General features: G+C 43.7%; 2 protein-coding genes across 6 annotated transcripts; one reads left to right on the forward strand and one right to left on the reverse strand.

Moving 5' to 3' along the window:
- The first annotated feature begins 317 nt into the window (after positions 1-317).
- Positions 318-8,047, forward strand: LOC306819576 (RING finger protein 122). 4 transcript variants are annotated; one of them, XM_079336945.1, is made up of 7 exons: positions 318-1,000; positions 1,191-1,567; positions 3,102-3,255; positions 5,034-5,076; positions 5,553-5,594; positions 6,376-6,458; positions 7,166-8,047. In XM_079336945.1, the coding sequence occupies exons 2-7, from the start codon at positions 1,543-1,545 to the stop codon at positions 7,284-7,286; spliced, it is 468 nt and encodes a 155-aa protein (XP_079193071.1). In that variant the 5' UTR covers positions 318-1,000; positions 1,191-1,542; the 3' UTR covers positions 7,287-8,047. The 4 variants fall into 4 exon arrangements, with proteins under 4 accessions (XP_079193071.1, XP_079193072.1, XP_079193073.1 ...); XM_079336946.1 differs by having other exon boundaries at positions 1,380-1,567; XM_079336947.1 differs by having other exon boundaries at positions 318-487; positions 1,380-1,567.
- A 79-nt stretch (positions 8,048-8,126) lies between these two features.
- pdcd11 (programmed cell death 11) lies at positions 8,127-24,285 on the reverse strand. 2 transcript variants are annotated; one of them, XM_079336916.1, is made up of 36 exons: positions 24,169-24,285; positions 23,661-23,783; positions 23,390-23,533; positions 23,090-23,254; positions 22,173-22,334; positions 21,946-22,066; positions 21,689-21,864; positions 21,352-21,459; positions 21,057-21,269; positions 20,455-20,579; positions 20,314-20,374; positions 19,550-19,696; positions 19,186-19,437; positions 17,659-17,784; positions 17,355-17,549; positions 17,084-17,254; positions 16,789-17,002; positions 16,506-16,658; positions 15,955-16,067; positions 14,752-15,251; positions 14,588-14,650; positions 14,388-14,484; positions 14,203-14,292; positions 13,776-13,878; positions 13,466-13,643; positions 12,372-12,428; positions 12,148-12,270; positions 11,820-11,942; positions 11,472-11,643; positions 11,056-11,196; positions 10,819-10,965; positions 9,815-10,065; positions 9,367-9,535; positions 9,109-9,262; positions 8,809-8,974; positions 8,127-8,603 (listed from the first exon to the last, which is right to left on the reverse strand). In XM_079336916.1, the coding sequence occupies exons 2-36, from the start codon at positions 23,760-23,762 to the stop codon at positions 8,432-8,434; spliced, it is 5,454 nt and encodes a 1,817-aa protein (XP_079193042.1). In that variant the 5' UTR covers positions 23,763-23,783; positions 24,169-24,285; the 3' UTR covers positions 8,127-8,431. The 2 variants fall into 2 exon arrangements, with proteins under 2 accessions (XP_079193042.1, XP_079193041.1); XM_079336915.1 differs by having other exon boundaries at positions 24,164-24,285.
- Between the last annotated feature and the right edge of the window lie 84 nt (positions 24,286-24,369).

The following is a 24,369-nucleotide window of genomic DNA, read 5'->3' on the forward strand; positions in this document are numbered from 1 at the left end:
AAATACTTTCTGTGCATGTGGGAAGGAAGGTTGTGTCATCTCTTCTCCCACTGACTTCCACTTGCCACAAATGGCTTTGTTTTGGTTGTCAGGATATCGGCCATGCGCATGCAACTGACCAAGGCCTTGCTTGACTTTGCTGCAAATGTCTTTCTTGTCTCCCTCTCACATACACATGCACACGGGTGTGCGCATACAGACATACACATGAGCATGCTTGCAGGCGCCCTATTCGTCAGTGTCTGGCTCATTCTGCCTTCCTTCTGCCTACAGATTGGAGGACAGAGGTAGCGAGGGAGGGCTGAGGGAGAGGAGAGTTGCGAGGCAAAACGGCTGGTCACATGAGCAGAGATCTGTTTACAAACCCAAGGCAGAGCAGAGTGAGAGCAAGGGGAGGAAGGGAAAGGCGAATTGCGAGCGCTCGCTGAGCACCACTAAGGACTGAAAGAGGAAGAGGGGAAGCCTGCCATGACAAAGCCAGCTGGAGGTGGGAAAGACTAAATACGACACACTCCTGCACACACACTGCCTTTGTCTTACATTTCTTCTCTCAATTGAACAAGCAGATGGTTAGAGGGAGAGTAGGATCCCCCCTCCTCCTATGCAAACACACACACATGCACCAACTGACACACAAACACACTCTCAACAGCAAAACACCCAAACCCAGCTACTGGACTGTTGTTGCATGGAGCTGTCCTCACTTTGTTTGGGCTTAGAGGGAAGCACATCTTTGTCTTTCAATGCTGAGGAGGAATACCCACTGCAAGATCTGACTGGAGGAGGGGACGACAGAGGAGAGAAGAGGGGGATAAGACTTGTGAAAATCCTCTGTTAAAAAAGCAGCTTTGGGAGGAAGACAAAGCACAGACTAATGCCAGATAATTACCTTCAGTGGACGAGGACTGTCATGATAAAGGGTGGCTGTCATTGAATTTGGAGAAGGGACGACACTGCAGATGCAAAGTGAAGTCAAAGAGGCCCCTTTTCTGCTGGAGAGGTGAGTATTTCTGTCACCCAGCAGCCTGTGTTGTCTATGACATTGTGACTGAGTGAGATTCTGTTTTTCACAACAACAACTCTTGCATAGCACATGGTTTGAGGCATGTGAAAAACATTCACTCCTTCTCAACATTTCTTTGTCTCTCCTTCCCTCTCCCGGTGATGACATCATTCTCACTTGGATCTAGGAGCACATGAGGTCTTCGGTCCTGGTCCAAGCCCCAGTCCCAAATCTCCCAATCTTTACACCGAGTGGTTAATCCAGATTTGGGAATGCTGGGCGTCATAGACTGCTGAGCCAACAAAACCGCACCTCCTGAGGATTTGTGGAATCTCAGCAAATCTGAAAATCTTTATGGTTGTTGTTTTTTTTTGAGGAAAAGAACACCACCCTGCAAGAGATCGATTCAGTTCAGAGTGTCTGCCTCCAGGCTCCAAACGGATCCAGTGTCCTGAGCTCTGGCCCACAAGTTTGGCTCTTCTCCAGCCTTCTCCTGACAGGGCCTGCATTTACTGCTGCTAAGCCAAGAGTCAAATTTCATGCAACCATTCCAATGGTGTAACGGTAAGTGAACAGAATTCTCTGCCAACTGCCAAATACAAAAGGTAGCAGCACGTGTACACACTTGTAGCTCATGAACTCCTCGCTGCAGTCTGCAAGCTTTTGGAATCTACATAATGGATGTTCTTGTGAAATGTTAAGTCACAGAGAGAGTGGAGGAGTGGAGTTACTAAAAGATGCATTCAAGGTCAAGTTTGTTTATCAGCGATGACGTCTGAGACTGGAGATAATTTATTGACTCATGTAATTCCACATTCTTGGGCTGTCACCGCTGACTAATTCAGAATTTCATCAATGCTAGTTTTATAATTACAACTCTCATTACACTACCCTAGGTCTTTCCTACACCCCCCCCCCCCCCCCCCCCCCTCCACCGTGGCTTGTAAATCCCCCAACCCCCAAACCTTGTTAAATGATCCAACCGTACCCCCCAGTGTGTGCAAGCTGTACTCATTGATTCCCCCTAAAGAGAGACACATGGACATCAAGAGGCTGACAAAGAGCACCCTCGCCGCAAATTAATAGGAATACATGTGGCGTGTGGAAGTGGGGCTTCCTCCGCTATTGTTTTACCAAATGGTGCTTTAGTCCCCAGGGTTCATTCTGTCTACTAGACTCCACCCCCTGCCACCTGCAACATACACACACACACACACACACACACACATTGTATCTGTCTACCAAATACACAGACAGACCACACACCCGCACCCTTCCATCCCTCAGTGCTGTCACACACACTCCCCTCAATGGAGTCTGTGGAACAGATGGTGGTGTGGCGGAAGTGCCGTCTGTCCTCCATGTTTGTCTTGTTCACAGCCAATTAGCGGGGAATCCTATGAGCACCTCAGTTGCCACCACACCACCCAGGACAAACCTTCATCCAAACAATTGTGTTTTGGTTTTATAATAAGGGAAATGAGCCAAAGCTCAATATAATCATTGTCAAGTTAACGTAATTAAAATAAATCTATCAGTCTGCAGACCAAGACTCAAAACCTTGTGACACTAAAACCCTGTGTAGGTCATGAAGATTTACATTGTAGTTAATGATCAACAATCTACTTGACTGCCAAGAGTTCTCTTCCTCTTCACTGTACTCTTAAACATACCGTTTTTTATTGCTTGCTAATGGCTAACTTATTCATTGACAAAGTAAAATGATTTACACAGAGCTCTATAACCTTCACAGCAATGTAACTGTTCAAGTACAAACTGCAGATTCTAAAGTAAAACATATAGACGTGCACTGTTGTCACTGCCAATACAGGGTGATTAAAATGTGAGAGTAAATAATGAACTCGAACAACTGGATTGTGCTGTTTCAGTAGCTCTCTGCTTTATGTTAAAACCTGTTCAATAAGCCTGAGGCTGTGACACACACTCGGCAGTTATTCACAGTAACTGTGATGACAATCAAGCAAAATTGCAGTATAGACATTTCAGAGGAAGATTTATTGAACTTTCTCATGCAGAGCCTTTGACAGTTTAGAAGTTGTTAAGTGTGTTAATCGTACATGCAAACTCCTCCTTGCAGGATGCCTGTGTGGTTTGGCTTCTCGGTGCTCTGAACACTACTGCAGCATGACGTCTGACATCTATCACCTCCCGCTCAATGTGTATGTCATTGTGCTGGGCATCGGCCTCTTCGTCTTCATGCTCAGCCTCATCTTCTGCTGCTACCTTTTCAGGTAGGTAGAGGAGGTATCAGAGGAAGATGGACTGGGAGACTGAGAAAGTGACTACACCACTTAGGAATGTTTGGGCAGTTTGAACAAGAATAGTTTCACATGAAATGACTCCAAAACTACGTTTATTACATGACGAGTGCAGCGTTTAGGCTGCAAATTCCAGAGTTGCCCTTAAGAATTGACACATTTGCAACATTATTGTATAAATGTACACTTGTAACAAATATAACATCAATGAATGATTGTGTTAGTGTAACTTTGAAGAAATCCGTGAGGGTGAGGAACATTTTGGATGTTAAAAAAACAGCAAAAAGAAGCTCCAAATTCAAATGAAAGGCACTCCCTGACCACTTGATTAGAACAAGTCAACAACAGAGCTACGGGGGAGGAGCCCAGCACATCTTTGTCATATTTTTCTCTATCCAGCTACCATAGACTGGAAAACATGAACGAAGCAGGGTTTTTTTTAACCCATCAGTGGTGGTAACAATTTTGGAAATGCTGTTTCACATTTACTTTAAGTCAACCTAGAAAGAGGCAAAGAGATGCAGCTGAGGTGGGCCTTGAGCCTCCTGTGTATGTGATGTTGGGGGCTTTTGCAGGCAGCCTTCAGTGGACACTCTAGGAAAAACTTTTTTTTTTTTTGCACAAGCAAGCTTCAGCTTCTGGAAGCGTATGCTCATGCACAGTCAGCGCAAGATCAGAGTGTGTGCACAACACATGGTGGGCAGAAAAGGTAGAAAATCATTATATCCATGTTAGCCTCAGAGAAAAGGAATTTGTTGAGTTTTTTAATGAGAATTTTATTTTGTTGACAAAAATACATCATCAAGTATAACAATAATGTTTCTAAAACTGAATAGCTAACCATAGTTTTTGAAATGGAGCTAAAACTTGTGTGACAAACTCTACACGTCCACATTAAAGTAGCTTTCCATATTTTTCCACCCAAAACTAAAAGCTGACCAAAAAAGTTATGGATTAACTTTTGTTAATCACTAATTTTGTTTATGAATGTGATGACTGGTAGTACTATAGGTATTAAGAGAACATCTTATTATAACACGAAGGCAACACGTGTACAATACTGTTGCTCTGCGTATGCCAAGTGTGCAACTATTTATAAACCCCTTTGCCATATCAACTTAAGGAGGTGATAATATGTCAGTTTTGTGTTTGCAGCTCATTGTGCTGCCCGACTGGGGTTAAAAAATATTGTTGTGCAGATTTGAATACCAAACTGTTGTGTAACTTGCTCTGTTTTCCTCAGATATAAATGAATATTAGCCCTAAAATTACACTATCATGAGCTACTGAGTCCTGACGAACAGCATGAATGACTTAAAGGCGCACTATGTAGATTTAGTTGTGAAATTTGAAAGTTGGAGAAGTGAAAAAGATCTATTCTGAACTAAATACACAAACTGACAGTTACGGTTTCACTGTTGCAGGCCCCCCACAAATTCTCATATAGAATTTCTTTTTCAGACAGTTTTCCAGGGACCAACTTCCTCTGACTTCTGAACATTTTATGACATCATCTGTAAATCTCTCCAACTTTCCCATTTCTCTACCAAAGCTCCATAGTGCACCTTTAAGTCTGTGGTTTTAGATGTTTCTTTGGCCAGTGACTCCCTAACATGAAGCCTGTATCTCCTTTTTGTGACTTTTTTTGTCTGGTTGCATGTCATTAGTTGATCCCTTACTACACTCTTCAAGTTAAACTCTATACAACAGTCACTGGTTCTGTACAGATGTTGTCTCTCTGTCTCTCTCAGGTTGAAACAACAAGGAACCCGGGAGCAGTTCAGCTACAATGAGGTACGTCGCTGCTCTCTGTGTCATAGTGGTTGAACATGCAACACCAGTTTCTCAGGCAGGTTAAAAATACTACTATAGCATTTGACATTGTTATCTTGCACTCTGAAAACCAACACCAACCTTTATAGCTGACCTTGATCCCATATATGTAGCATTGCCTTCACATTGATTCAAAATTGTTAACCAAGCAGGTAGCAGGGTGTGACAATGTGGCAATAGTTGATGACATCGTTTATGGCTTCAGGGAAGGTTAAACTCCATCCTTCCTATCTGAATTGTGAGCATCAAGATTATTTTTAAACCATGCAAAACAAAGGGTTTTAATCTTGGAGATATTTTTAAGCGAGTGAAATCCGGACATTCAATCTATTTGAAGTGTTGTTTTACACTATTGATTTTATGCCAACACAGCGGTGCTGACACATCATTCACGTGAGCCTGTGCTTCTCTCTCTCCTTTTACTTTCTCAACTGTAGGTAGTGCTGAAGGGAGCAAGCAAGAAACTTAGCCTCCTTGGGGTAAGTCTCTCATTCTGAAAAAAAATACTCTTTTTAAACCCAGGATGTATGTCAAATCCTCTCAGCTGTACATTCCTAATAATTGTACTCTCATTGTTTCTGTGCTGCATCAGATAACCCATTAGGAGTCCGAAGAATTTGATTTGTTAACTCAATCAATTCCTCATCTGAAATCTGATTATCTTGCTGCACACACTGTGTCCTGAGAATATTGTGTCAGCCATCTAAAATGCAGCCTTTCATAGAGAAGTGAGTGTCTGCTTGACTCTCTATTTGTAGCAGAATGTAGGAGTCCAGGAATAACTGTGCTCATTCAAAATGCATCATCAAAAGGTCTTGTCAGTGTCCTTAAAAGATGGCTTTTTAAGTCCTGTCATTTTTCCAGGGCAACAGCAGATGTGAGGGTAATATTGGGTTTTGATTTCAGCTTTAGTACAAGGAAATGATGAAATCAGTCTGTTACTTGTTAAACAATAGTCATGATAAAAGCGCTAATCCACTTCACTTTCACTGGCTTATACTTATGTAGGTCAAATTAATTGAAAATGCTGATATCCTTGGCTGAAGTGAGATAGCTAAAAAGCCCCATTGTTTTAAAGCAAGGCAAACTAATTAAATAGGCCTACATTAAGAAAAAGAAAACAACCTTGCTTTTGTTTCTGTCCTGAAAGAACACACAACACAATAACTAACCTGGCTGTCATTTCTGTTTTTAAAAAGAAACATATCCCCCCGCCCCAAATAAAAAAAAAACCCTGACATGTTTGTTTTTTTCTTGCAGCAAACCTGTGCTGTGTGTCTGGAAGAATTCAGGACCAGAGATGAACTGGGAGTGTGTCCTTGCTCACATGCATTTCACAAGAAGTGAGTACTAACGGGAAATTATAAAGATAAAAATAAATATGTTAGCAGTTTGAATAATGGTGATGTGCTTGAAGCCCGAGATTAAAAACATCATGTTCATGTATGTACAAATAATGTTAAGGAACGGCATGCTGTTTGTTAGCTTAGCATTAATAAACAATAGCCAACCTGAGTTGTCGCTTGTTGCTAGGCAACGTCTTGTCAAAGTCAAAAGTTACTGTGCACTTAAAAATAATAGCTATAAATATATTTTTACTTTATTCCATCACAATTTGAAATTTTCAACAAACTATGCGAACACCTTTTCACTTATTGAGCTGATGAGGTTCTAGTAGACTCGTGTGTTGCTTTTGAGAAATGCAGGCTATTTAATTTCCAACTAAACTTGCCAGGTGCTTGCTGTTGCTTGTAATTTACATCAAGTAACAAACAAGCCCAGATCTCTTATTTTTTAACTCAATGGTGAATGCAATAGGCTGTATGCTACTTCTTATTTCAGTTATCTTATCAGGTAACCGAGGTCATATCGAACATCTTCAAAAAGTTATTTTACCAACATTATGCATTTGATAATACACAATGAAACATGATTAGTAGGCTATTCTACGTTTCTTAAAAAGCATAATGAAAAGAAAATGAATAACAGCATTGTATCGTTTTTGTATGTTATATTGTTTCTTAATCAGTCATTGTTCTTTCCCTGTCAGGTGCCTGCTCAAGTGGCTGGAGATCCGCAGCGTGTGCCCCATGTGTAACAAACCCATCCTGCGGCTCCACACAGACACTCCCCAGGGGGCTGAAGGTCCACTGGACCCGGAGGAGGTGTGAAGGAACTCCGAAAGAGGACACTTCCCCTTACAGAAAAAAAACAAACAAACATTGAACACACAAGGGATGATGGACAGTGGCCATCGTTAGGACATCTCACATGATATGTTGAAAATGATCTTAGGTGGCCGCCCTCACTGACCTTTGAGCAATATGCCTTTGAGAGAATTGGATATTGAAAGCACCAAAACTATTTGGTGTGATCAGTCATTGAAAGGGTCGATGAATAGGACCTTCTCATAAAAAAAGCTCCAAGTTCTTCTTCCATATTGCACTGTTCATCAATAAACATGACAGGAAACAAAAGGAGCCAAATTAGAGAGCAGGATTTCATTGCCACAGTCAAGGACGACAAGAGCAGCACTGCCAGAGACAAACACTTGGGCTTTGAGCAGGACATCAGAGAAAAGGATCATTATGGATACCTCTACTATCTCAGGGGTGTTACCAAAAAAAACAGCCAGCACAAACCATGTCAGTCACCCTATAACCTTGTGCCACACATGCATCGTCAATACTGCCAATGTAGGTGAAATTCTCCAGCAGTCAGAGCTAGCGACAACCTCCGGCTGAACACCAGACCAGCGGGAGAACAACCATGAAGTAGTAGACAATATTGTTACCGACTGTGTCCCAGGCCCTTCCCTTTTAAAAAGAGACTGATAGAAAACTAGTCTTGCCTGTATGTATCGTATGTAAACATGTCCCTATATATTGTTATTTTGTATTTGTTGCTTTTAAATAAAACGTCACGTAATGTATTGCAATGGTGTTTGGATTTATTGAAGGGCTGATGAGAGCATTAGACAAACATTTAATAAATCCATTTAATATACGTAGTCACTGTCATCATACGTATTATTCTAAGCTCACACTTATTCTCACAAAACTTATAAAGAACAAAATGTTCCATCCCATTTTGTTTCTTAACATTCATAGAGGATTACAGCCCGAGTTACAATGTGGGTGCATCAAACTCAGACGTTCAGGTCCCCAGTCAGCGAAATTACAACAAAAACAAGAAGTTGACCACTGTGAGGAGGAATCTGTGCAGCAGAGCAGCCTGAACCGTATAATGCAACAAAAGAAGTTGAGTCTCAGATCCAGTTCAGCACACTGCAGTCCACACGCCAACACAATGTCCTTTAGTTGGCGGCCTTGGATCCTTTAGACTCCACAAACTCCATGGCCTTTTCTTTGACTGCCTGGATGCTCTGCGGGGTGCCGTGCTTCTTCTCATACTCCAGGTAGCGCTTGAAGAAGAACTTCATATTTTTCACAGAAATGCTCAGGTGGATCACACGATCAAAGAGCGCCCTGCCGGAGACAGGAAGTGGGGTTACTCCATGACCAACTCCTTCTGTGTGGCCTCAAACAAACAATCCTTACGCACTTACAAACATCACTAATGCCAATGTGAATGTTACCATTCACAACATTTAAGGCAGATGAGTTTTGATGCAATGGCTTTTTATTTATTTTTTTACCAATTGTGCTCAGACAGCAAAGTGCTTCTGCTCACCTGACGTCCTTCTGTGATCCATGTTTGACTGTGAGGTCGATGAAGACGGACCAGAGGTCTGTGCGTTTTGGGTAGCTCGTCAGGACTTTGTCGAACATGGTGCGACCTTTCTCCGCATCACCGTGACAGAACTCTAGCCGAGCAAACTTTCCAATCAGATCCACACCTGATGGGGGAGCAGAACAAGGTGAGAGAGGTTTAAAGGCTGTGGAGGGAACCTGCTGGTTTCAGCCAACGGCGGGTTTTTATAGTCCAAAATGTAAAGCACACGTCAAACAGTGTGTGGACGTGCCAGCTTACTTTCTTTGGAGGGCAGGCTCGTCAGCGCCCTCTGCAGGAGAGCACTGGCAGCGTCACTCTGACCCTGCTGCAGAAGGAAGGTCCCGTAGCTCAGCCACACAGCCGTAGTCTGACGGAAACGTTTCACCATCGTCTTATACAGATCCTCCGCCTCCTGAAGAGCAACAAGACACGACGAAGAAAAATGTCATGATCCGTCTGAACAAACTATTACTGAAAAGCTATGATTAGGGTATTTAAACACCACGTCCACGTCACCTTGATCTTGTCAGACTTGGCGTAGATGTCTGCCAGCTGCTGGTAGACGTGCATGGGCTCGCAGAACTGCAGCGCCCTCTCAAACACTTTCTTCAGGCTCTCCTCTGTGCCGTACATGTTCTCCAAGTTCAACAGGGCGACCCACACGTTCAGCTTCTCCTGCTCCTCCCTGCGACCACATTAACCATGTGTTTGTTAAAAATGTCTGACATCTTTTCAAACAGCCACTCACACTACCTCCTCACTCCAAAAGATACAAAAATCGGTGCAGACCAGAAAAAAACAAAAACAAAAAAAAAGACATTTAATAAAAAAAGATCAAAAAAGCTGACCAGACATCCTTCTTTTTATGTTGTAAATATATTGTTTAAGTTTGTGCAGCTGTACTGGTAGAAGGGAAACCCTAGACACATACAGTGGAATGTAGAAGTAAAATGTTGTCCTTCACCTGAAGGAGATGGTTTTGAGGCCCCTCTCGGCCACAGCGCGGGCCTGCTCGATCTGCGTGGCCTGCAGGTGGTGAGCCATGTACTGGAGCCAGACCAGGGAGCTGTTGGGTGAAGCAAGGAGCAGGCGCTCGAAGGCGGCTGCATCCTGAGGCCGCAGGCTGGGATCCATCAGCTCCACCTCCCGCTGCACCAGGGCCTTCTCCGCTGCCTTCTTCTCCTGCTCCAGCTCGTGACGCGACTTCTTCTGGGGCTGCCAAAGGAGGGCAAAACATTTAGACAGAAACCAAAACAGTTCACATCGACAGTTTATGGCAGGGCTTTGATTTCCCTATTACACCCACTCGTAAATGTAGATGTCACAGAGGCGCCAAGCCAGCATCAGATGTGCACAACTAGCCGACTAAACCACTGAAGTCATCACTCTTGCGAGCAGGCACTAGAACAGTTGACGACATCGTCGAGCACAGAGAGGTTTGGCGGTACGTTGATCTAGAAAATGGAGACCGAGCTGTACGCAGGCTGCGTCAGGTCAAAGTGAAATGTGACCACTCATCCAGAGCTAAGCATAACCAGCACAGGCACGCGGACTTTCACCTGCAAGGAGGACGTTAGGCTGGCAGTGCGAGAACGTCTTACATTAACCCCACTGCAAAACAAGTGGGCATCATTAACCCGCTGACGCTGTGCTGCTGTCTTCAGACAGACGTGTTACATAAATGACATTTTGACAGTTTCGAGTCTTTTCGTTACTCGAGTCTCGTCGACAAGTCTGAGTTCACGTTTGCACATCACGAAAAAGGAACCGAGTCCCTGGGAGCATCGTCAAAGAGAGGCGTAACATCCTCGCTGTTAAACGTCACTACTTTGACACCGACATTATGCAGTTCTGCTTCTAAATAAAAGACCCAAGCTTTGTTGTCCTGCTGGTTTGGATTTGCTAATGTAAAATGGGTTACTGTACACAGACACAGAAGGAGGCAGTAAGAGGCCTCAGCTAGGTTACCTTGCTGCTTCCCTCTTGGTCCTCTCCATCACTTGAATCTCCGTCCTGCACAGCAGAGGCAGGCTTCAGGGAGTTTAGACCCACATCCCAGGAGAAACCCGCTGCCACCTGCAGCCTGGACGGACCTGATGAGCTCTGCGTCGCCTGCTGGGAGACGGGAGGGAACATCGTCTTTTAAAAAGTTCTGGACAACTCTCATACGTCGTACTGAATTCTTCGTACGCGGCACTGCTTTACTTTTACAGAATCAGATTTCGCTTCCTCTCCGTCCTGATCCTCCTCTTCTCTGAAGTAAACCTCCACTCCACTGTCGTTGTCCTCAGCCCTGGCTTTCTTTGTTTTCCTCTTCTTCTTTGGGACCTGGGCTTCTGCTTGTGTCTGTGGGATCATCAAGGATTAAACAAAGCAGTCTTGTTATGACGAGTGCTTCTGTGACCATTTGCACAGTATGCAGAGGCTCAGATCAATGCAGAATTCATTACAGTCAGAGCAAGAGATAATGTATGAATGATAACTGAAGACTGTATTGATCGCTTACGAGTGGGCTTCCTTTGATGGAGTGCTGTTCAAACTAGAAGCTGAGCATGCTTGTTTTTTTTTAGCCCTTTATTATAAAGCAGGGAGAAGAGAAGGACAGGAGCCTGACGCGTTACCTCTTCGCTCTCAGACACCGAGCGTTTGCTCGTTTTCTTCAGAGTATCGTGTTTCTCCTTCTCGCCGCCGATCAGACGCAGCGGCAGACCCAGAGACTTTGGCAGGACGTCTAACTTTCCCGTGTCCGCTGGGAGCAGAGACAGGTCGACAAACTCCTCCTCTTTGTCAATACTGAGGACAGGAATAGAAAGAGCCGCAGGCTAAAATAGACGTGGTGACAGAAATATACTGGACTGGGATCTTTGTATAAGACGCACCATCAGCACGGCAACTCCAGATTCTTCATTTTTATCCAAAAATCTATTTGGAGCAATAACTCTGATCTGTGCTTTTTGTTTGTTTTTTACCTGAGGATCTTGGTGGCGAGCAGGGTGTTGACAGGAAGGTGCTCAGACAGGACTTTGTGATTTCTGACAAAGTATTTGGTTGACTGCTGAAGCTGGGCTCTTCCTGTGAAGCTTCTCGACAATCTAGCAGAAATAAAACACGAAGTCGTCTTCATAAACAGGAAAACACATGCACATCTTTTCAAGAACAGAAGCCAACGAACCGAGTCAGAAGAAGAAGAAGGTTACGGTTTCTTTTTAAAGATTTGAATGCATAGTAACTGTTTGTCCAAGTAACATCAAGTTTAGATGACGATATAGGTCAGTGCTGGATGTATTTCTCAGGTACCTGATGAAGACGCCCTGCTCTCCCACGGACTTCACGTAGCCTCGGATGATCTGACCTTTCTTCAGGTCGTCCACTGATAAAACCTCGGGGTCGTTCGCCGGATTGGTGGGCTGTGGGTTCAGCCTGAGCACAGAGGAAAAGTCAGACAGACGTAAATCGTGAGATTCCTGTCCTGTAAAACTTTAACTGATATTTTCAAATCATCACATGTAAGGGTCTCATACCTTGACGCGCGTAGAGACAACTGCCACTTGCCATTTTCCCTTGCGAGGAGGTAAACCCTGAGGACAAACAATGGAGGGGCCCAAACAATTCAAACCGTTTCCTCTTGTCATCATTCATTCTCTACTTTCAAAGAGCCTGCTCAAGATCTCCTTTGAAAATATTTGAGATACCCAAGAAGGCTTCACCGGCTGACCATTTCTCATTGGACATTCCTGTTGCTCTTATTGCCCAATGCAAAAGTAATACCAAGATGAATTCTTTCTATAAATGTTAAGGACCAATACATCATGTTTTTTCTGCACACTGTCATTGAAATACTAAAAAAGCAAACCCTCTCTTTTTTGTTCAGTTCTGGCTGCATCGTTAGTAATCTAACAGAGACTCTTTGAGCGCATCACGTGCACCGTGTTGTTTTTGTGGCAGCGGCCGTGGGTTCGACTCCAACCACGGCTCATTGCTGCACGTCTACCCTCACTCTCTCCTCCCAGCATTTCCTGTCTCATCCAATGAAGGCAAAAGGACCCAAAGGTCATTTAAAAGATGTAAACAAAGCCGTCACTGAGGATGAGTGATGAAAGTGCACATGCAGCTTTGAGAAACTTCACATGAAGCCCCATCGTAACTCTCAATGTCACAGCCATGAAAAGGATTCATTTGATTGGTCAGGATTTTATATTATATAATTGAATAATAATGTCTTTACAGTTATAATGAAATAGGAAACTATATGTTAGGTTTTAAATATATGAGTGTACGAATTGAAAGTCTATTTCTCCCAGTCATTTAGGTTAGGTGGGCCATGATGCACCCATATCACAATGGCTGCTGCAGGATGATAAAAGTAAGCATGTTCGTTTCACTTTAAATGTATAAACTGTTGCTGATGTGTCACAACTGTGCTCCAGTTATCAATAACCCATCATCAGTTCATTTGTTAAACAAAAAAGAAACATTTCATAAGGTTCTGAACAAGACTCGTAGAGTGGAATTTACACAAACAAGCCTGCTTGCTGAGTTTCACAGTCAAAGTAAAACTTTCCAAGGCAAAAACTGGGATGAGCCATGAGTTCCATTTTGTGCTGCCTGTACTGACCTGAGCAGCTGATGCTTGCTGTAGCCGTCCAGAGGGTTCTGCCTGTACGTGTCCGACAGGTCAGTGACACAAACGACGCCCTTGCCGCCAAAGGGAAGCTTGACAACGAGGCCAACGTGTGGCTGAACATCCGTCACCATCCCCAAAGTCACGCTGCCTTCCACCAGCTCATGGACTCCTGCAAAAGAAAACAACAGAAAACAAAATGACCTTTTCTGAAAACAACCTGAAGCAAGACGACAAACAGACGAAAGGGATCAGAAACGAGCGAGTTTCAGTTCACACTGAAAACAGCCTGAGCTCTGGTTACCTGTGAGTGACAGCACGAGGCGCTGAAGTTTGGCGTTTACTTCAACCACTTTGGCGTACACGGCCCTGCCCACCTTGTAAAGCTTGCCTGGGTGGTTCGCATCCTGAAGAAAAAAAAACGAGAAGGATTTAAACAATCTACTCCATCATGCTCCTGTAAAATGCATTCTGGAAATGCCGCTCGTGTCTTTTTGAATGCTAATGTTTATATCAGTGAAGGCTATAAAATCATCATCCTGTTTTTCTGGAGAAAAATCTCTATCACTATTTAAAAACGTACATTTCATGAGTCAATGATGAATGCTAAACCTTTTCTTAGCCAGGATTTTTCACGACTCTTTCATGGCACTAAATAAAAAAATCACGCACACACAAAAACTCATAATTCTGATTTCTTCTTGTCATTCATTATCACTGCGTTGACTTACTTTTGGATCAGTGATCATGGCCAGCAGTTCAACTGTCCCAGTAACAAAAGGATTGACGGCGACCTCCAAACCCTTCCTGTCCGGGTGCAACTGGAGGAAGAAGCCGCAACACAAAGAAAGTAAACCTCGACAGCCTTTTTTGTTCAATTCAGCTTCTGCATCATCGTACAGTCTCATGAGCTTACCTTTGTGACAAAGCATGGCATGTGTGCCCCGACTTTGATGCTCTTCAGTTTGTCTTCAGCTCCGACTGCTTTGATGTCTGCATTCTTGTCCAGTTTGCTGCAGAGACAAAAAGAATTCCAGGTTATAATTCATGGAGCACACAATGGATATTGTAGTCATGGTAATAACAATTCACTTTGAAACTTTGACGTATAATTACCTTGGGATAAGAGTGAGCTCAGGAATTGTGTATTTGAATGTGGGATGGGAGAAGGGTAAAAATCTGAAATAGGAGATTAGAAAGTCATTGTCATTGCAGACCATCATTTCATTTAACAAATGTCTATTCCATTATTTAAAGTGAGACCCTCCAGTAGATGTTACCTGTTTTTGGAGGCCTCTCGTCCTCCGATGACCCTGGCGGTGACCTCACTGCCAACTTTGACTGAGGATGTGGGGAAGACTCCTGAGCACACTGCGGAACTCTCCAAAATTTCTGACACGTGCACACTTCCTGTGCTCCCATCATCCAGTGTGACCTGAATGGATGTAGGCCTCACAGACTTCACTTTGACCTGCACCGTTTCACCAAACCTGTGACCCTTCGACCCCGTCTGGTCCTCCGAGGTTGTGCGCGGTCTTTTTGGTGCGGTACGCTCCCACGCCACTAGAGGGAGCCCTTGCAGCTCTTGACAGCTTGGTTCGACAACCTCAACAGCCAAACTCATCTCAGTGTTCAGCTTCTCCGACTCCGACCGAAATATCTCGTTCAGGTGGTTGCTGGTTTGAATCAAAGTCAGCTGTGCGGTATCATCCAATGAGACGACGGCAAAGTCTTTGTCGATGTACTGCGTCATGGCTTTGTACTTTGATCCTTCGGTTAACTGGAAATACAAATGAAAACACACAAGGTGCAATGACTACATGACAACAATATAAATGGTCTGTGTTGAAGGTACAGTATGCAGAATTTCATGTTAATGTTTACATTAAAAAAAATCTATCTTCAATTAAAACATTTTCACAAAACCCATTTTGTGTGTGTGTATATATATATATATATATATATATATATATATATATATGTTTTAGTTGAGTACTTCCATCACCCCAAATATTTCTCAAATGTATCAAAGCCAGAGAAATCTGTCATTTTAGAGTTGTAACAGGACGTGTATTGTAGGAGGCCGCCATGACAGACACGAAATGTTGATCGTTGTCAAGGAAACACCGGATGATGCGTCAAAGACCGCAGGATGCACTAGAGCAAAATGCTACTGAAAACTGCCGTTCTGTTGCTGTATTTGCTGCTGTGATAAAAACCTCATGTAAACTACACCTGGATACATCGTCAGTACACGCATGGTTTTTCTAAGGTCGTTTTCGCCTGTTCGTATAGATTCAACACAGAGTTTGTTTGTTTTTACTCCAATGATACACCGTAAGCCTCGATGTCATTCTGTACGCTACAAAAAAAAAAAAACTGTGCTGGGATGTAAATGTATTTCAGCCACAAAAAAAAAAAACCGAGTACAAAAAAAGTAGAAACATGGTGACAGTTTTGAAACTCGTAAGAGGTTAACTCACAGATTTCTTCTTTCCCAGCAGCTTAGAGAGGACGGACACGTGGACACACGAGGTCTGCATGTCAACATGGAGGACGACTCCTGTAACTTTCTGTCCCGGGTTCAGATAAACACCTGAAAACACACAACAAGATGAAAACACATTACAAGGCTCAAATGTCTTCACTTCATGAGCAGCCCAAAAGCTCACAGGCTTGATGGCTTTAATTCTCTTAATCAGAATGGGCTTTGACGGACAGTGAAATCATAGAATCTATTCAGACAATGTTAGAATAAACACGGTTGAATGAACATCTCTGTGTGATAAATTACAAGACGTAACTTTAACAGTATAGCGCCTACAAGAAAACGTTTGAAATCACGTGCCCACTTGTGCAGCAGCTTCTTCACATGCTGATCGTCGTATCAACACGTGAAGTGACGCACCACAGGAGGTAACCACATGGAGGGCACTTTCTAATAAAATGTCATGATTCAAAGAGTTTTGTCACGAGCAGCAACTCTTAGTGCTTAGGAGGTTTCCTGAATACGGTTTTCTGTTTTGGTACATACCCATGATGTGTTGCTTTGTGGCCATTATGGTCGCTCCAGCCAAATCATCCGACTTAAAAGTGGCAGCGCTGTCCTTCAGAGTATCTACAGTCAGCTTCAGCCTCTCCCCGACAGACAGAGCTGCCAGCTGCTGGTGGACACCTTGCTTATTTTCTGAGAGAGGACACAAACACAATGAGAGGTTACACTAGCTACAAGATCTCATTAGTCCGATGTCACCCTTCTTTTATTTGATCGCATAATCAGATAAGACAAAGAAGAAGACACTGCGATGCAACCACACCTCTGCTGGCTAACATTTCAGCCACAGCTCTTCTCTCCTTCAGACCGTTAATGAGTCTGGTTTGGGCGTCTCCCTCGGGCGATACCACCTCTGAAATCTTCAGCGTGACGAGGAACCGCCGCTTTTCCTCATCCACGTTGGTGACCTTAGCGACCACCGTCTGGCCCAGCTGGAAGACTGCAGTTCCGTCGCTGATGAACTTATCGGCCATGGCCTGAAGGAGAAGAGTTATTAGAGAAAAATAACCGGCGAGGCATGTCAGGTTAAAAGAAGCAGCGTAAAGCCGTTCGCTCACCGACTTTGGTGCAAGCCCGACGAGGCCGTATGGGAACTCCACAAAGACGCCGTAGGACATCATGTTCTTGATCCAACCAACCATCTGCATCCCAACGGAGATCTCAGAGAAATCCTTCGCAACCACTCCTTCCTCCAGAATCCATCTCACTGTTGGTTTCTTTGTGATGGTCTTTAAGAGAGGGGGCCGCTAAGGATGTGTTCATGTACTTTCTCACAGTCAAATACTTCAGACGTTTGATCGCGTTCACAGATTTGTATAAAAAGGATACGATATACTGCTTGTTCTTGTTACAGCAGGTGAGGTTGGAGATGTTGTCTCCCTCCTTCAGGCTCTCCCACAGCATAGCACAGTTGGAAATGTGATCCGAGAGGTGCATTGTGGGTAACATGGCAGGGTTTTCATCAGGTAGGATTGCCACCTCCAGACCGTTGAGCAGCTTTTTCAGCACCCTGGCCTCCAACTTCTGCATCGCATGAAAGGCACACGCACAGATGAAAATGTGCTGAACATGGTTTAAATAAAGAAAAACAAACAAACAAACAAACAAACAGGTACGAGGGTCTGAAACATACCTGGCCCACTTCACAGTCAAACAGGGGCATGGCGGCTTGCTCTGTGTCTCCTTCCACCGCAGCCTTGAACGACAGCGTCATCTTCGCCTTATCTGGGTCACACTGAAGAACTTTAGCCTTTAATACCTGGAATTCAACAGGAAAGTACAACTGTGATGACAAGGATTTCAAAAGGTTTAAAATGATACAAATATACAAGATATTTACAACTATGAAGTAGTTTTAACCGCTTGATGCCTGAATTTGTTTCCAAGTATTAAAACATTTTTTTACATGTACATGCTAAATTAAGTTGAAAACGGCACATAAATAGATATTACATAAAAATAGCACATCCAACGGATGTTGTTCCGTCTCCGACTGGCCCATGGTCCATTTGGAGCGGAAGCAGTGTGATGCAAATTCGCTACAATAGGCGTCAAGGGGTTAATACACAGCTGTGTTTAATTCTTGATTCTGATTGGCCAAGTATTCATAGCGGTGGTCTGCTTTTCCTTGATGGGATGGATTGTTATGAAGAACAAATGATTGTTGAGACACAGCTTCCCTCCTAAACTCTGGCAGACTAACTGTAATCCTACCGACATGTAGAGACACGTCTGTTTCAAGTGAAGACAATGACTGCAGGCTATGACTGAGAACTACACACATGAAGAAAGCACTTAAAGTCAACTCGAGCAGAACACAGGAGTTTAACCAAGGTCTGCACAATGGGAAGTAAAGTGTGTGTGTGTGTGTGTGTGTGTGTGTGTGTGTGTGTGTGTGTGCTTGGGTCAGACAATTAACCCAAAGTAGCTCCCGCTTCATTCTTCAGCAGCGTGTGAATGTGTATGGATGGGATTAGTTTTCTTCTTCTGATCACTTTACAAAGAAGCCTCTGCCATCAGGGTGTGAACTTGTGTCGCTGTGAGCTGCAGTGTAAAAGCACTTTGAGCAGTCAGAAGACGAGAAAAGTGCTCTACAAGCTCAAGTCCATTTAGCATAAAGTAGAAACAGACCCTGACAGCCTCTGCTAGCAATCTTCTTCTTTCTTTGTTTTCAATGAGGGGAGAATCTGTTTTTTTAAAAGAGCTTATTTTGTGCAGCTGTTCAGAGCGCTCAAGTTAAAAAAAATCGTTAAAAAGGCGCTGTTGATGTCTCCGCTGCTCTTTTACAAATATCAGACATTCTCTGTAGTTGTGTGGCCGACTGATGGCGCCTTGTGCCCACGTCCTCTTTACTCAGCTGTCTGATCGGGAAATGAACAATCTAACATGAACTAAAAACAGTAAAAGGTCGCGGAGCAGCGTGGCTCACACAGTGGCTGGTGTCGACATGCTGCTGTCATGGAGACAGGACGGACGTGCAGCACTTTTCTTAACACTTAATGGATACGCTCAAGCGCACGGCCAGCACTGAGGTGGACACGAGGCAGAGATGTTCTTTTACATCTCATGAAGAAGACTATGAATCAATAATGAAGAAGGGCAGATATTATTCATCTGATCTGGAAACAGCCCTCTGTGTCCTTGCTGTTTGACCCCTCACCTGGCCCACGTAGAAGACCTCCTGAGGACTGCTGATTGGCTCAGAGCTGAGCTCGCAGAGCGGCACCAGTCCCTTGACGTTGTTGTAGAAACGAACGAAGCAGCCAAAGTCTTTAATGCTGACGATGTAGCCGTGGGAAACGCGGCCGGGGCGGGTGTCGGCGTAGCTGAGGAACAGCGGCAGGGAGCTGTCGACCAGCGCCTTCTTTCTGCTCAGGTACAGCTTCTTATTCTCTGCGTCCACCGACAACACCTGGACAAACACATTCAGACACAGAGGAGCAGGTCACATTTAAAACAGGACTTCAGACTTTAATACGCAGCTTGAAGCTCTTCTCAGAGCTTTTTGTACCAAGTGGACTCACCCGACATTTGACCCTCATGCTCTCGTTGTACTTCTTCTCTGGGTTCTTGAGGACGATGTCGGACAGGTGGGTCCGAGGCACGAGGCCCTTGATGTGGTCAGACACGTGCACCATCATGCCATGACTGAGCAGGACTGACACTGTCCCCTGGAAGGCACAAACATTGGAGGCAAGGCAGTGTGAGACTGACAGCAGACAGAGGAAGAGATGTCAGACTGCCTCCCACTGATTGAAAATGTTTTATTACAGTTTCAGAGAAGAAGACCTTCATCACATGACTCTCTTCATTGGGTAGAAAAGTACCTGGTTGTATTCATAAAGCGTCCAGTGCCTCTTAGTATCTTCATCCTTTCTGAGATGTTTCACTTAAAGTTAAGACTAGCTCCTGCTAATGATCAAAATTATTCACAAAAGCGTCTGAGCCCTTAAAGGCAGGGTTAGTCATTTTTGAAAACTAGCTTGATTTTGAAAGTAGCATTCTCTACGTACTCCGTATTCACTCATCCGCTCCTCTCTGTGCTCCCTTAAACCTCGCCCCTCATCACAGCACAGTTATCCATTCAAACGCTGACTGCCTGGTGCCACTCAAGCCCACAGGACATCCTCCATCAAACAAACCCGTCTGTGAGGTTTCTTGTTATCTGTCTCCTGTATTTTAATTTTTATCCACTGGTTAAGGTAGCGACCTTCCCGCTGCACAAGATGATATCTTAGTGATGTTTATGGTCTTGGTAGTTCAATGAATGGACGTGCTCTTTTCTTACCTCTACAAGCTGACCGGCCTGCAGATCTTGGTATCTAAAGAAACGCTTCCCGATCACGCTCCTGAAAACAAAGGGAAGGTTGAAAGAATATTCAGGTCTGTGAATACTGGAGGAAGGAAAGGCTAAAGAGGTGACTCTTACGGTCTCAGAGTAGCGAAATGAATTTGGTCCATGGGGCTGAAGTCCAGGATCCTGCAGGTGTGCTCAGGTTCGGCCATGACTCTGTTCTCATTGGCTGGGACAGTCGCCTCCTTCAGGTTGTTCCTCTGTGAGGAGGGACAGGAGTAGTTATTATCCAGCCCAACCAGCTTTAGTTGTCTGGCACATTTAAGAACAAACATGGACGTTTAATAAAGTGCTGCAGAGTGAAGAAAACGTAGAAACAGCAGATTAAAAAAAAACTGTTGAATAAATATAATCATAAAAAATCTTCAGCATGGTACAGGATGCCTCCTACTGTGAAACTCTCTCACTTAACTCATCAAAACATTTAGTTTTTAAAGCACCGTTTCTTTGAATTTAACTTATATTTGATTTTTTTCTTTCTTCCATTTGATGCCGTTTTGTTTCACTCTATGGAGCAACATGGCACAGGGGTTTCCTTCAGGATTAATAAAGTTCTATCTTATAGTCTCATCATTACCAATGCTAACTCAGCAGAAATCTTACAGAGAGTTTCTATAGCATTGATATAATCATCAGTAAAACTAGGAGACAATATTTAAAGTATAACCCTGACTCACATGTACAAAGACCAGCGTCTTGTCCGGCAAGTCCAGCACGGCTCCAGACATGTGGTGCATGCTGCTCATCTTGCAGTCCTTTACCACCTCGCCGATGCGGTCGCCTCCAGCAGGACAGGTTTCAACTCTGTTCCCAGGCTGGAGGAGGTAAGCGCGCAGGCTCAGACCCACCAGGCGCGTGGACGGCTCCACGTACAGCACACAGGCTCGCACCTGGAAGGAGAGACGAGTCACAGGAGGATTCAGCGTCTCCACATCAATTCAAATGATCCACGTGATCCAGGTCTGTTTGTACCTCGGATCCCTCGGTGTAGCTGGCTGTTTGGTCCGGCTCCATGTGGAGGAAGTCCACCTGGCCGCTGAAGGAGGACAGGAAGTCCAAGAGCAGACCGTGTTTGGTCACCTGTAAGACCAACAGGAACACTTGGAGTGAACTTCCACAAAAGTTTTTTTCATTGTATAAGTCAGTTATTTCAAAGTTGGAGAGTTAGGAGAATTGATAGATACAATAACAGAAATAAGGTTCATTTTATTCAAACACAAACTTATTTTTCCAGTGACGTCTGATTTCTCCCTGGAGCTGTACATTCTTAGTATTTTAACAGAATCCCCTAAATCAAGGATGTCTCTACCTTTTTGATGGTAGCTTTGACCAGAAGTCCAGGCAGAAGGTTGGTGAGGTTCCAGCCCTGCGCAGATTCAGCACAGGTCTGAATGACAGTCGGGGGGCTGACTGAGAGGCGGGCCACACGACCCTCGTTCTTTACCTCCTCCACTTGAGCAGTCATATAGTGACCCAATTTGAGTTCTGGGAAAAAAATGAGAACAATACCATGCTTTATAAACGAACCCTTCATACCGACCGTGTTTTAGAAAGTGAGTTTCGTACCGTCTGAACTGTCGGGAATATTTGCGACAGGTTTCTTGGGTAGGAAGGCTTTGGTTCCACTGACGCCAATGTCAACTATGTAGCCGTGATCCTCCACACTCTCCACACATCCACTCAAGACCTGAATCGACGCAAAACAACAAATTAACAAAAAAAAACAACATGCAACATTTTTACAATTTTAAAAGCAAATGTGTATAAGTTAAGGAGTCCCTATGAGGACACACCATGCCAGCTTTCAGAGAGCTGGAAGTGAGCGCCTTGTTGACCAGCTTTGGATTGATGGTCAGCTGGATGCTGAGGGAACCTCCTTTGGATATATCCAACTTGGCAACCACACACCTGAGCACCATACCAGGGTAGAAGAGGTGAGGCAGAGAGCAGATTTCCTGGGGATTAACAAGAAACGAGATCTCCCTCTTAGACATCACATTATAGTGAGACACGTGTGAAAAGAGCTTAATGAATTTCACTTCGTCTAACAGGGGTTACCCTTTTTTTTCAGAGCTCCACAGCTCAACACAGAGAAACTGTTTTGAAACCAAAGATGTAACAACAATGTAATAAAAATAGATTTCATGGCAGGCCATTTAAACTAATAAGACCCAAAAATACAGTTTATTACAAGTGATGACGATTCTACTTTTTAACCAGCAGAAGGCGCTAGCTGCATTTGGCCTATCTTGTTCGACATCAGTAGCCCTTTTCAGAATGCTATTAACTAAGCTCAGGCGGCACCACGTCTTTGGACATTCAGAGTGGTGTCCCAGTCTGTGAATTCACATGGTGTTTCGTTTGCAGAGGCACGGCACAGCGGGAGCTTCACATCGACACACAGTCAGAGATGAACGCACACAGCGCCCTGCTGGCTACGCTGAAACTACTACTGTAACTATTATTGTGTGTATGCTTCAACATTGTCTATTGAGTTTTTGACTTCCATTCACTTTCTTTCAGTCACATGTTTATTTCACCTATAAAAGTAGATAAATAAAAAATAACCACTAGGCTAACTGTCGCCTCTGATCTCGATTTTTAAGATAAGCTTCACAACATCGTGTGGAACCTCTATTTATACATCCTGCAAAAAGTAACAATATGCCCTCTCCACCTGTATAGTCAGACCATTGTTCAGCTGAAGTACCTCTGTGTCAGCTGAATCCAGCTGTTTAGAGAGCAGCTTGGCGTAAGAGTCACAGATGTTCCTGATGCTGAGGAAGCCTGTCAGGCCACAAGGAAGGCTGACCGTCACCTCGAAGTCTGTTACCTCCTTCACACAGCCAAGCATCAGCATACCCTCCTTCACACTCTGAGAAATACAATCAAAAACACAAATGACATCAAGCCGGGTGCTGCGCTCTACACCAAATGACCTCCGAAAACCAAACTGCTTCATTCCTTCAATCAATAATACATTTAAATCAGCCCTCGACAGATGCATCACCTTGATATGTAGAATCTCTACACACTTTGCGGCAGCATTCAAGATCAGACCGTCGTCTTTCTCTTTTTCTGTCTTTTGTTTCTTGAGCTTTTCCCAATCATCTTTCGCTCCCTTTCTTTTCTTTGTTTCTGCTTGTTCATTTGCCTGCAAGAGAGAAGGGACACATTTTACTTTAAACTTCTGTAAGTGTGTATCCAGATTGTCTTTCTGAGTCATATTAGTTTTCCATAGCAGCATAGAGACATGAGGAGAGAAAAGTTAAGTATAGTACCTGGAACAAGTTGTCCACCTCTGTCCGCTGCACCGCTATCTTACTCTCAGTGGGTTTCTTTGTGATTGCTCCTCGAGGGAAGTCCTCTTCCACAGATGTCATGATTGATGAATAATCAGATCTCTGAGGGGGGAACGTTTCTGTCATTAAATGAAACATTTAGAAATAGTTCTTCCTCACACAACACAATATGAAAGACTATATAACGTGATGAGCGGATGGATCATCATCAGACCTAGTTTTACATTTCAGACGTAATACATAATATAACTTTGAGCTTTAGAAGAAGCATACAATCTATTGTTAACTAACATTGTTAGCACGAAATAAAAAGTTGCATCAATTCACAATTCAAAATTAAACCTAGAAACAAATTTGCCACTCGTGCCCAACACAAAACAAGTTTACAAGGTAACAAAAACGCCGATCACGGAACAGAAACGATCGACTATGATTTTAACATTCGTGTATTTGTTCTTTTATTATTTAATATGAATTCTTACCTTACTTTAAATCTCCGTCTTGTTGGATTCAGAACTCACATGTTGTTCAGCAACACGCCATGGTCGTCCACCCGGAAGCAAAACTAAAAGAGGCGTTTTAATATTTTAGCCAATCATTAATGAGAAATGTGTGATTGGCAGTTACTTAAGCCATTCGCTGCTCGTTGACGACCCCTACTTTGAGTGACATACATTTGAACAAATAA

Source organism: Symphodus melops (genome assembly GCF_947650265.1).
Source record: "Symphodus melops genome assembly, chromosome: 2".
NCBI lineage: Eukaryota > Metazoa > Chordata > Actinopteri > Labriformes > Labridae > Symphodus > Symphodus melops.

Bases quoted from the DNA above. Each gene is read 5' to 3' on its own strand.
- LOC306819576 (XM_079336945.1), top strand. From the start codon at position 1,543: ATGCAACCATTCCAATGGTGTAACG. The intron at 1,568-3,101 runs GTAAGTGAACAG...TCCTCCTTGCAG, and splicing joins ACCATTCCAATGGTGTAACG to GATGCCTGTGTGGTTTGGCT. The intron at 3,256-5,033 runs GTAGGTAGAGGA...TGTCTCTCTCAG, and splicing joins TTCTGCTGCTACCTTTTCAG to GTTGAAACAACAAGGAACCC.
- pdcd11 (XM_079336916.1), bottom strand. From the start codon at position 23,762: ATGACATCTGTGGAAGAGGACTTCCCTCGAGGAGCAATCACAAAGAAA. The intron at 21,460-21,688 runs GTAGAGACATCC...TTGGTCTTACAG, and splicing joins TCAAAGCTACCATCAAAAAG to GTGACCAAACACGGTCTGCT. The intron at 9,263-9,366 runs GTGACGTGGACG...GTTGCTCTTCAG, and splicing joins CCAAGTCTGACAAGATCAAG to GAGGCGGAGGATCTGTATAA.